At 36.3% G+C, this 12,500-nt stretch overlaps 2 protein-coding genes across 3 annotated transcripts; both read right to left on the bottom strand.

Moving 5' to 3' along the window:
* Positions 1–2,695: 2,695 nt before the first annotated feature.
* LOC135207831 (adhesive plaque matrix protein-like) lies at positions 2,696–5,060 on the bottom strand. Of its 2 annotated transcripts, XR_010313067.1 has the most exons (4): positions 4,922–5,060; positions 3,954–4,097; positions 3,075–3,628; positions 2,696–3,012 (listed from the first exon to the last, which is right to left on the bottom strand). XR_010313067.1 is itself a non-coding variant. In XM_064239688.1 (3 exons), the coding sequence occupies exons 2-3, from the start codon at positions 4,095–4,097 to the stop codon at positions 3,185–3,187; spliced, it is 588 nt and encodes a 195-aa protein (XP_064095758.1). In that variant the 5' UTR covers positions 4,922–5,060; the 3' UTR covers positions 2,696–3,184. The 2 variants fall into 2 exon arrangements, 1 of the variants encoding a protein (XP_064095758.1); XM_064239688.1 differs by having other exon boundaries at positions 2,696–3,628.
* Positions 5,061–9,993: 4,933 nt separating this feature from the next.
* On the bottom strand, positions 9,994–12,165 carry LOC135207630 (adhesive plaque matrix protein-like). The gene is made up of 3 exons (XM_064239492.1): positions 12,096–12,165; positions 10,904–11,062; positions 9,994–10,501 (listed from the first exon to the last, which is right to left on the bottom strand). The coding sequence occupies exons 2-3, from the start codon at positions 11,060–11,062 to the stop codon at positions 10,064–10,066; spliced, it is 597 nt and encodes a 198-aa protein (XP_064095562.1). The 5' UTR covers positions 12,096–12,165; the 3' UTR covers positions 9,994–10,063.
* Positions 12,166–12,500: the final 335 nt, after the last annotated feature.

Here is a 12,500-nt window from a genome sequence, read left to right on the forward strand (position 1 = left end):
AGAGAGAGAGAGAAACACGTTTGTGCTCCCTAAGGCAAGGTCACCATTTTAAAATACTTTTTTTAAGCTATTACGGAGATTCCTTCAATTTTCCTCATTAACGATGACGTTTCCAATAGATTAGCAACATAATTAATTCATTTGAAACTTTCCCCCCTAAATCATAACTTAATAAATAACACCTTTTTAAATTTGAAGTGTGCGGACAATAATAATAATAATAATAATAATAATAATAATAATAATAATAATAATAATAATAATAATAATAATAATAATAATAATAATATCTCTTTGCTTGCAGTGTATTGCTTGTGACTGGGATTAACATTGTATGTGTGGGGGAAGTACTTGATGCCTTAGTCTTTATTTGCGAAAATATAGAAGTATGCCTTTTTTTTTTCTCGATATAATGTGATTCGGATCCCACAATAAGCCGTAGGTCCCGTTGCTTTAAGTAACCAAGTGGTTCCTAGCCACGTCAAAATATTCAATCCTGCGGGCCAACCCTTAGGAGAGCTGTTAATCACCTCAGTGGTCTGGTTAAAGTAAGATATACTTCACTTTACAAACATATATATTATATATATGAGATCCATATATATGTATGTATGTATGTATATATCTATACACTCACATACATTTAATGTTCAAGGAAGACCCCCTTTATTAGTTCTTCTCAGTTTTCACTTAAAAAAAAAAAGAGTGAATTTTTGAACCGAAGAAGACTATTTCTTCCAAGCTACAGAGTTCTGGGTTTGACCTGACATACGGAAACATCTGTGCAAGTACCGTAGAGTTTAATATGCTGTCACACACAAGAAACATTTGATTTGATTGAATCTTAAAGGGATTAGCTTTCTTTTTAATGATATCAGATGCATCTCGCAATGTATTAATGTATTGCTGTCAAGTGATCATTTTCGTATTACATAAATTGTTTATATAAATCCGAATATTCATCTTGTTTTTGTAAATACTCATGAGATTTGGTTTATGGTCGACCATCTTTCTGGACGTGAATGCTTTTGATGTTCTGACAACTTGAATGAATTGAGGTTTTTGTTTAATATTAGTCGCTGATTGGCTCTTTACTCAGCATATAGGCTGCGGAATTCCGCGTCTACTTCGGTGTTCCCGTACCTTCATGATACTCTTAACTGTAGGGATATATATATATTATTTTATATGTATTGTAAATCGTTTTCTGATTTATCTACTACCTTTATAGCTTTGGAATTCGCTTCCTTCCTCTGTTATTCTGACGTATACAATCTCTCTTTCTTCAAGGTGCAATCTCTAGCTTATTTTTCTCCCTAAAAGAACATTTAGTAAAAATGCTAGTCACTGGAAAGTGTATAATGTTTGAAAAAAGCTGTAAATGGCAACAAATGTGTCCATCAAAAATGCTTGAACCAAATTAACATCATTATACAAAAGCTTAAAGATAACACAAAAAGATAATATTTCATTTCACAAACTACGTACAACCAGACATTACCAAAACATTACCAAAGCATTTAGGCTGGAAATAAGAACATTTCCTCAATCTTTCCAACTTTCCTTTTTTATTTTTATTTATTTTTTCTATGTCGAAAGCAATCAGCACCGACAATAGGGACCAGAAACTGACAAATCAAATATGACTCAAGGTTTCCTTCAAAACCACACAATGACTCTGAGGTCATTCAAGAACGAAAGTGACAGTTGTAAGTGATCAGTTAATGAATGAAAGTCACGTGCGTAAGTTTGTTTTTAGAGGCGAGTTTGAATAGTGGTGATATCTCTAGTCATAACAGTGGTATTATTGATGGGGTGAGCAAAAGCTGCTATGGAAACGTAAATCCACAATAGTATGTCTGTTTGATTTTGTAATTGAAAAAAAAAAAATCAAACAGCCATACTATTGTGGATGTACTTTTCCATTTTATTGACTCATGTGATTATGAGTTTTCTTTGAAAAGCTGCTATGTTATGCTCATGATGTTAGTTTGTTATTGTGTACAGCATAATTTCAAAAAACTGGAATAGATGTTAGTTTGTTATTGTGTACAGCATAATTCCAAAAAACTGGAATAGATGTTAGTTTGTTATTGTGTACAGCATAATTTTAAAAAACTGGAATAGAACATAAATATTCAACATCCAAACTAATGATGTTTAATTTAACAAGAGCACGTGGAATATTAACGCTTTATTGTACAGATCATTATGTAATTTAACGATAGCACCTGTATTAGCATTGTATCTTACAGACCATTATTCAGTTTAACAACAGCACCTGTAGTAATAACGTTGTATTGTACAGGAAATTATATAATTCAAAAGCTGCGCCTACAGTAACAGTTATTGTACAGAACATTATTCGATGTAGCAACCAGCGCATGAATAAGTAGTCCTTGTAAAGTGAAATATTGAAATATCTCATAAAAAAATGACTGTATCTAGTTTAAGATCTTCATCTTTATTTCTGTCTTTCTGCTCTGCATCGAAGCCCCAGTTTTTGTAGCCACTTTGAACAATCATGAGGTGAATAAACTTCTTGCAAAGTCGAGTGTTTGCTTAACTTTCAGTTAACTTTTACTTTTTTGCTAATATTGCTTCAACTTCGTGGAATTGTGTATTATGTAATACAAGACGCGATGGAAATTTGATAAGAGATTAATGGGGTCTAAGGATAAAGTAAAAAAGAGAGTTTAAAATAATTGTTTTTATTGTGTAATAAAAATAGTGTAAAAGGTGTAATCTTTATACATTCTTTTGGTGACTTATCAACAACAGGGTCCTACGATCCTTGTAGAAAATATTACGATCATTGTAGAGTGTCCTATGTTCCTTGTAGGTCCTACGATCCTTGTAGAGGACCCTAGATCCTTATAGAAGATCCTACTATCACTGTAGAGGGTCTTATGTTCCTTGTAGGTCCTACGATCATTGTAGAGGGTCCTATGTTCCTTGTAGGTCCTACGATCATTGTAGAGGACCCTAAATCCTTGTAGAAGATCCTATTACCTTGGTAGAGAATCCTATGACTCCTGTAGAGGACCCTAAATCCTTGTAGAAGATCCTATTACCTTGGTAGAGAATCCTATGACTCCTGTAGAGGACCCTACAATCTTGTAGAGGATCCTACGACCCTCGTAGAGATAAAGTCACCAAGTCAGGGTTGAAACTGTAGAACGTCCTAATATCCATACCCGTAAGCAGGTTTAGGGCACACAGTCTTGTAGGTCTGCACAGTCTTGTAGACAGTCTGGTAGTCTGGTACGATCTGGGTCTTGTAGACTGTCTGGTACTGCAGCTGGGTTGTGGTGACGTACTGTGGCTGGTACTCGGTCTTGTAGACGGTCTGGTACTGGACCTGGGTCTTGTAGACTGTCTGGTAGGCAGTCTGAGTGATGTACTGTGGTACGTAGTCTACCTTGGTGATGTACTGAGTCTTGTAGATGGTTTGGTACTGAGTCTGGTAGTCCGTGACGTACTTGACTTGTGTCTGGTATTCGGTCTGGGTGACGTACTGGGGAACGTACTGGGTGTTGTACTTGGTGTTGTAGACTGTCTTGTAGACCGGTTCGTAGACTGTGGTCGGGATGTACTGCTGCTTGTAGACTGTTTCGTAGACTGGAACCTGTGATGGTGACAGATGTCGGTATAGTGAGAGCTGTACAGTTCTGGATTGTGATTCCAGACCTTATAAGATACCCAATAAATAAACGATCTAAGTGAATGACCCTGTCGTGAGGTATTGCCGTCAGTGCACCTCACACGGCGCACTGCAGGCATTTACTTAAGGGTCTTAGCTGCTAGCTGCAACCCCTTCCATTCCTTTTAACTGTACCTCCGTTCATATTCTCTTTCTCCCATCTGACTTCCCTCAATCATCTCCTTTTTAGAATTGCTTCAGTTCTATAATATTCAGACACATCTCAGACTATAAACCTCGTCCTTCTCACCTGCTGAATCTGGGTATCGTACTTCGTGACGTACTCGGTTTTCGGGTAGCAGGGGGCGGGTGGGGGACCGTACCCAGGGTCAGGAAGGGCGGAGACAGCGGCGACCAGCGCCCCAACGACGGTCAAAAGGAACCAGCCGGTCATCTGGAAGGAGATTGGATCGTTTGGGCGGTCAGAGTGTCTGCTATATGCCAGCGAGTGGTTTCGTTCCTCTGAGGTCACTTTTTGTTAGGGTGACGATTTAGTATAGGAAAAAGGTGTCGAGGTGTATGCATATATGAATATGTATGTATATATGCATAAGTATGTATGTATATGCATTTATATAGTATATGTATATATATATTATAAAAAATCACTTCTTGTTAGGGTGACGGTGTACGTAATAGGAAAAAGGTGTCGAGGTGTAAGCATCTATGTGTATATATGTATGTATATATGTATATGTATGTATGTATATATGCATTTATATATGTATATATATATATATATATATATATATGTATATATATATATATATATATATTATATATATATATACCAAAAAAATACAACCAAAAATTATATAAACAAGATGGGACCTCACCGCTACCCTTGAGGAACCTTGCAACAGGTAACTTCTTAATCAAAGGAAAAACACTTGTACAGGTGTTTTTATTTCACTGCCTTAGAGTTGAAAATGTTACAAAAAATACAATTATATAAAAAAAACTTCCTTTCACTCTCTTTTTATTATTCCTCTACGTGTGGTTTTTTAACCTTAGACTTAAAAAAAACTACAAAAAAATAGAAAATAACTACAAAAAACAGTTTCTTTTCACTCCCTCGTGAAGTTCTTTCATCTCAATTCATTATTCACAAAATTAGGACCCCCCTACCACCCCTTTCCATCGCCCCCGGTAGACTGATTTTACAGGTTGATTGATAAAAAAAAAAAAAGGTAAACGGCTGAGCTATTGACGCTTTACCTTGCTGGAATAGTTGCGACTTCGGAGCGGATTATAGAACAACTGACGGTGTGGCTTGGGAACGCCAGGCTTTATATACCTCCAAACTTTTCGGCAGCTGCCCTTGGCCTCTAGCGCGCAGGCGCCGACTCATGCATTTCCATTCACCTTTTCCAGGGTCCATACGCGAACGCTTTTAAAAATAGCGCAGTGCTTCGAAAAGGGGGCGGGGCTTAATTAAGGGAGATAGGGGGCGGAGTCAACAGGAATACAGGTGGTTTTTTTTCCTGTTAATGAAGAGAGTTGCTTACCTGTTGCATGAGTAATCAGAATTGCTTTAGTGTTGTCTCTTCCTCAATTTTTAGAGGTATCTTTTATTTGTTTATTGTTTTTGTTTACGTTTTGCTTTTTAGAATTGTTTCTGTTTAATTAGTGTTACTATATTTTCAGAGGTAATAGTATACAGATTTCTATTTACGTAGTCTTAAATGGTCATCATCTTACCTTGGGATCTCTAGAGAGAGAGAGATAGTAGTTTTAATCAACTGTATAATTTATATGTATCTATCACAAACGTACACATAATCAGATATAATAATGTAGATGTATCTGTATTCCAATTCTTAATTCATATATTATGTAAAAATATATATATATATATATATATATATATATATATATATATATATATATACATATATATGATAGTCATGACTGATACTTTTTGCTTGCATATCTTCCTGTATATTTCCACTATTGTATTTCTTTTTGGCAAGGAAGTGTACAATCATGATTTTTTGCAATCTAAGCTTTGTATAACGGTGTTAGTGTGGTTTAAAATGTAGATGTATAAGTATATAACTTTTATTTGATTGCATGTATGTATATATTTATATGTTTACATTATATATTGCATTTAAACTTCCTGAGATTTGTGTAAAATCTAGATATAATATTTTTAGTATGTATTTTTGAAAAAAGTCTGTAAATGTATTATATGCATAAACAAGACCTTGTGCATATACATATATACATACATACTATATATGATAAGTATAATGTATATGTATTTATATGTTTTATATGTATATGTATATGTATATGTATATGTTATGTGTATGTCTATGTATATATATATATATATATATATATATATATATATATATATATATATGTATGTATGTCTAACTGAAACACGAAAGTTAGGAACGTGATAAATCCACAAATAAAGTTATATGCCACGAAGGGAAAATAAAACGTTTATTTTTCCTTCGTGGCATATAACTTTTTCTATCTATACTTATATATATGCATATGCAAATGCAAATATATGCACAAACAAAAATCTTCCATAACCATATCTCTTGATCATACACCACCAGCCAATTCAATGCACAACCGGTCAGTATATGCATTCGCATGTATATGCGCATGCATTTGCGCATGCGCGGATGCGCAAAACGCTACTTTCCGGCCACTTTCATGAATTATGACAATGGCCTCTCGTTCCGTTTCGCTAAGCTAATGTTCTTTTGTGCAAAATATCTCTATTTAAAAGGAAAGAGAAGAAAAGACTAAACGGTCTATTTGCCAGTGTTTAGTTGTTTAGGGAAGGTTGGGATTGCGTAGAGAGTGGTGAGGGTGGGTTTGAGAATTATTATTATTATTATTATCATTATTATTATTATAGTAGCATTAGTCTTTATATGGGGAAGAAAATACAGTTAAGTACAGTCACATAACAGTGGACCTGTTTCTTCATTATTATTATTATTATTATTATTATTAATTATTATTATTATTATTATTATTTATTATTATTATGTTATATTTATTATTATTATTTATTATTATAGTAGCGTGAGTCTTTATATGGGTAAGAAATGTAGTATAGTACAGTCACATAAATATGGGTCTGTTTCTTCATTATTATTATTATTATCATTAATATTACTATTACTATTACTATTAGTTATTATTATTATTTTTATTATTATTATTATTATTATTATTATTATTATTATTATTATTATTATTATTATTATTATTATTTATATGGAGAAACGGATCCAGTTACTCACAGTTATATAAGCTTACACAAATTACTGAGGAACATTTGGAAAGAAATATAATCATTTCCCGAAATGGAAAAGTATATATATATATTGGAAGTATTGCCTCATATTAAAAAAAAATTCGCAATAGCACAACTGAAATCAAATAAGTTAGAGTGTTTCTTTCGCGATGACCAGTACTCGGTTATCCGTTATCTCGTTTTCATGAGGAAGGAGATGTTACAGGTGTTTTTGAAACTTGTGATAACATTAAGAAAAAAAAATAACGTGCGCTAAATGCATGAGATTAAACCACGCAATAGTGGTACCTGATTTCGTGTTTACCTTGTCTGCGGATTACATCGAAGTTTTCCGATCTTTTCTGGGTCAGTCTTAATCATTTCTATACCTTTTTTTGCATCCATTTTAAGGTGCCATGACTCAGCTATACAATGCCATTAAGAGCGTTTTTGATATATACTTTTATCTAACTAAATTTTATTAATCATTAGCCTGCTCTCTATCTTTCCATTTTTTTTATGTCGTGCCATGATTCAGCTATGTAATGTCATCGTGAGCTTTTTTGATATATACATTTATCTATCCAAATTTTATTAATCATTAGCCATCTCTCTATCTTCCATTTTTTTTGTCGTGCCATGATTCAGCTATGTAATGTCACCACGGCTTCTTAAAATATTTTTTTACTTATTACATTGACCTATATTGTAACCCCATTTCTTACTGGTGTTTTTGTTGTTGTTTTAGAATCAGATAAAACCGTTTCTTTATTTAACCACACCTAAGCAGGTAGATGTAATGTCCTCTGATTATATCTAGGTTTTATTAAGAATACTCGTACAATACTCGTATCGTTAAGAATGATACTATGTAAGCATATTCCTTTCAGTTTGCATATCCGTCAAATATATCTATGGAGCATCCATATCCTTGAGTTGTATTGTTCCATAATACAGTTTTTCACTCATAAAAATGATTATGGATTTCCACTCACATCCACAAAACTTACCGACAAATTTTCCCATTTTTAGACTTGCGTTGTCCCGTGATACAGTCTCCATGAAAAAAAGATCGCGGACTTTCACTCATTACATCCACCAACCTCATTGACAAACTTTCCCGCGCGCGTATTCTCGCTTCCCATTCATAAATCGACGAAAATACTATACTATCATCACTACTACTAATACCTCTATTCCATAAGCGGTTTCAGTGCAACTACCTGTCGACCCAGTTCACATCACCTGGCCATTCGAGAGAGCGACTCTTGAGAAATGTGAAATGTCAGGTGTTCATGAACATTACATTAAAATAATTTCACAAAAGCTTCGGGAAATCTGTCTCAAACCGAGGTGCGGTAGGTGACGTTCATAATGTCAAGGTGATGTGATGACGATTAATATGAGAAATAGTATGATAATTGATGAGAGATGGTCATATATCATTCTGGACATGAATTCCACACCTTTTTGGGGATTTGGTTATTGAAGATAACACTGACATTGGAGGGAAGTCAGTCACCTCGGTGGCAGCGAGTTCAATTCTCGGGCATTTTACTGAGGTGTGAGAGATGTGTACTTCTGGTGATAGAAGTGCACTCTCGACGTGGTTCGGAAGTCACGTCAAGCCGTTGGTCCCGTTGCTGAATAACCACTGGTTCCATGCAACGTAAAAACACCAAACAAACAAATTTGTATCGTGTTTTGTCCCCTAGATGCAGCCCCTTTCGTTCATTTTACTGTACCTCCGTTCATATTTTTCTTTCCTCTTACTTGGCACCTTTTCTGCTAACAGTTGTTTCAGTGTAACTACGAGTTTTTTTTCTCCCACCTGTTATACCTTTCGAAAACCTCATAAGCTCAATATTCCCTTCAGCACCGAATGACCCCATCATATGTTGAAGCCAACGCTTGCCCTTGAGCCTAAAGCTTACTAGATTCCATTCCAGTCCATTCCAGCATTGAACGAAATTCCTAGAATTCCTCGACGAAGTCGACGTAAACAGGATCCTGTACATAACTCGATCGACTTGTAGGAGGTCACGCGATATCTCCGTCCGTAGATAAACGATTAAATCTGACAGATTTTTGGGTGACTTGCAACAGCAAGACGGAACCTGTTCTTTCCTGGGAGCCACGCCTTCTTTTAGCGCCGTCATTATGTAGTTTGCGACCTTTTTGGGGAAAGTGAAAATACGTGCAATCGGATCTGTCGCATTCCAGAGCCAGGTATGAAGTATACTTGGGAACAAGGTTTGAAAAACTTTTGAGAACAACTGTACTACAGACCTCCATGAATTGTTAAGTAACTGGGAATAATGTTTGAAATCATTCAAAGACACGAGGTGAAATTTCCAGTAATTTGTTCATTCCAGTGTCATAACTTTTATGATTTGTTGCAGGGGAAGATTTAGTAAGCCAGAAATGCCTTAGGTTGACAAGTCTAAGAACAGAAGTTCAGATCTTCAGTCATATGTTCATTCCAGTGTCACAACTTTTATGAATTGCTGCTGGGGAAGATTTGATAGGTAAAAAAAAAATACCTTCAGTAATAAAATGTAAAGAAAAAAATAACATTTAGACATTGTTGACAATATCATTATTTTTATACATATATTTTAAAAACTTCTTTACCATTCTTCGACGTAAATTGCGTAAAGATATGAAGTCTTTTATTACAATTTTTTTTATACTGAAACGGACCAAGAATTTACGTTGCACCATGTGAAAACAATACAGAAATTGCAGAAATTGAAAGTGATACAACTGGAGAAATTGTAAAGGTGCATTTAGCATAAATCTTCCAGTGCCAAAAGATTAATTCTCTCCGGAAATTTAAATTCCAAATTGATTGTGATGCAACATTACTGGAGACGACCCATTGCTAAATTATATGTTATATCTGTCAGATATTGGAATGGAATCCATATGTACATGTTCAGTACACAGTCATGACACCTTAACAAATATTTGCCAGTACATGAAGCACAATCTTTAATCAAAGAAAATAAAGCAAAAATAAACAAAAAAACCTTTATTACCATTTTTTTTTTACATTTTATTACAAAAAAATAACCCCTTTAACACTTTCAGTAGCCATAGGCAGGCTTGGGACAAACAGTCTTGTAGCTCTCGACGTTCTTGATCACAGTCTGGTACTGTGGTACCACCTTCGTCTGGTAGGCTGTCTGGTACTGCACTTTATTGACCGTGACGTACTGTGGCTGGTACTCCGTCTTGTAGACCGTCTGGTACTGGACCTGCGTCTTGTAAGCAGTCTGGTAGGCGGTTTCGGTGACGTACTTGGGTACGGGTTCGACCTTCGTGACGTACTGGGTCTGGTAGGCTGTTTTGTAAGCCGTCTGGTACTGGGTGACGTACTTGACGTCCGTTTTGTAGAGGGTCTTCGTGACGTACTCCGGTACGTACTGGGTTTCGTACTGGGTGTTGACTAGGGTCTTGTAGACTGGGTTGTACACCGTCGTTGGGACGTACTGTTGCTGGAACACCGTTTCGTAAACTGGGACCTGTGAATAATAATAATAATAATAATAATAATTAATAATAATAATAATTAATAATAATAATAAGACATCCAGACTTTCCTTCTAATGAAGTTGAAGATTCTCTGGAGATCCATCTTCCTTTTAAAGTAAAGTTGAAGTGTCAAATGTCCTTTTAAAGTAAAGTTAGTGTCAAACTTCCTTTGAAGTAAAGTTAGTGTCAAACTTCCTTTTAAAGTAAAGTTACAGTGTCAAAGTTCCTTTTAAAGTAAAGTTGGAGTGTCAAACTTCCTTTTAAAGTAAAGCTACAGTGTCATATGTCCTTTTAAAGTAAATTTACAGTGTCAAATGTCCTTTTAAAGTAAAGTTAGTGTCAAACATCCTTTTCAATGGCAACAAACTTATCTAGATCTCGGCCGACATTACCTTGTGTAGCTCCGTCTGGAATTTGGTGACGAATTCAGTTTTTGGGTAGCAGGGGGCGGGGGGAGGGAGAGGAGGGGGTGCCCCATATCCTAGGTCAGCATCAGCTGACGCCAGTGACAGGACGGATCCCAGTAGGGCGACTGTTAACCAGGCGTTCATCTGAGAGAGGAAGAGAGAGAGAGAGAGTGTGTGTAGAAGTACATGCCAGGCTTTTCCTTTTGGGTAAGGGGGCCTTCTTGGGTTAATAAAACCTGTTTAATCTGAAACACTTGCTTGCCCTAGGTCTTCATAATGCCCTCTTGGGCAAGGTGACTTCTGGGTTAGTAAGCTATTTAATCTAAAGGGGTTTGCTTGTCCTAGGTCAATGACAGGAGCTCCTATACTGCCAACAAAATATGGATTCAAGATTTACTTAGGGCCTCAAATAACCTCCTATCAATCACTCGTGAATCACCCTTCCCTTATACAAAGCTACGAGGACGAAGAACCTTCTTTCCAGATCACATATCACATTCCAGAAAGGGATTCGCAAATCTGGAAGCTGGAAGCTGGAAGGTGATAGGCGCTTTTTATCTTACAAGAATAAAAAATAAATAAATAAACAAAAGGCCTCAATTAAGCTATTTCACTCATCAGTCACCCTACCCTTATACAAAGCCACGAGGACCCTCCAGATCTTACATTCACAAATCAGCGAACTGGAAACTGGAAGCTCCAGTTTTGGCGCTTCTGTACTACCAAAGCTACGAGGACCTTTCAGATCTTATATTCACAAATCAGCGAACTGGAAGCTGGAAGCTCCAGTTTTGGCGCTTCTGCAATACCAAAGCTACGAGGACCTTCGGACCTTCCAGATCTTATATTCACAAATCAGCGAACTGGAAGCTGGAAGCTCCAGTTTTGGAGCTTCTGCAATACCAAAGCTACGAGGACCTTCCAGATCTTAACTGGAAGCTGGAAGCTCCAGTTTTGGCGCTTCTGCAATACCAAAGCTACGAGACCTTCGGACTTCTTCCAGATCTTATATTCATCAGGCACTCACGACTGGAAGCTAAGCTGGAAGCTCCAGTTTTGCGCTTCTGAACTGAAAAAAAAAAAAAAAAAATAAACCAAAAAAAAAAAAAAAAAAAAAAAAAAAAAAATGGAAAAACAATCGATATTGTTACTACTACGTCCATTCAGACACTTTTACCTTCAGAGGAGACGGAGTAGGTACGTATTGGTAGGAGCAGCAGCAGCAGGAGGAGGAGGAGGAAAAGAACTGACGGCTTGAGAAGGAGGGGCGTCCCTATTTATATGAAAGACACTGGTCTTTCTTTTTTTCTCTCTCTCTCTCTTTTTCTCATCTCTTCTCTCCCTCGTTCTTTTTCTCGCTGGCCTTGGCCCGCTCTCTACCAAGTCGGTTTCTCATGTTACACTTGTGAAGGCGTACCTCTCTCTCTCTCTCTCTCTCTCTCTCTCTCTCTCTCTCGGTTTCTGGAGAGGCTGAAATTCAGACCCCAGGCGGGCACAAGGCTGATGCCGATTTTTTTTTCTCTTGCTTGAATTAGATTTGAAGACGCAGTTAAGTTCAAGCTGTGGTATAGGTTTTGCTTGA

This window comes from Macrobrachium nipponense, chromosome 34, assembly GCF_015104395.2.
Source record: "Macrobrachium nipponense isolate FS-2020 chromosome 34, ASM1510439v2, whole genome shotgun sequence".
NCBI lineage: Eukaryota > Metazoa > Arthropoda > Malacostraca > Decapoda > Palaemonidae > Macrobrachium > Macrobrachium nipponense.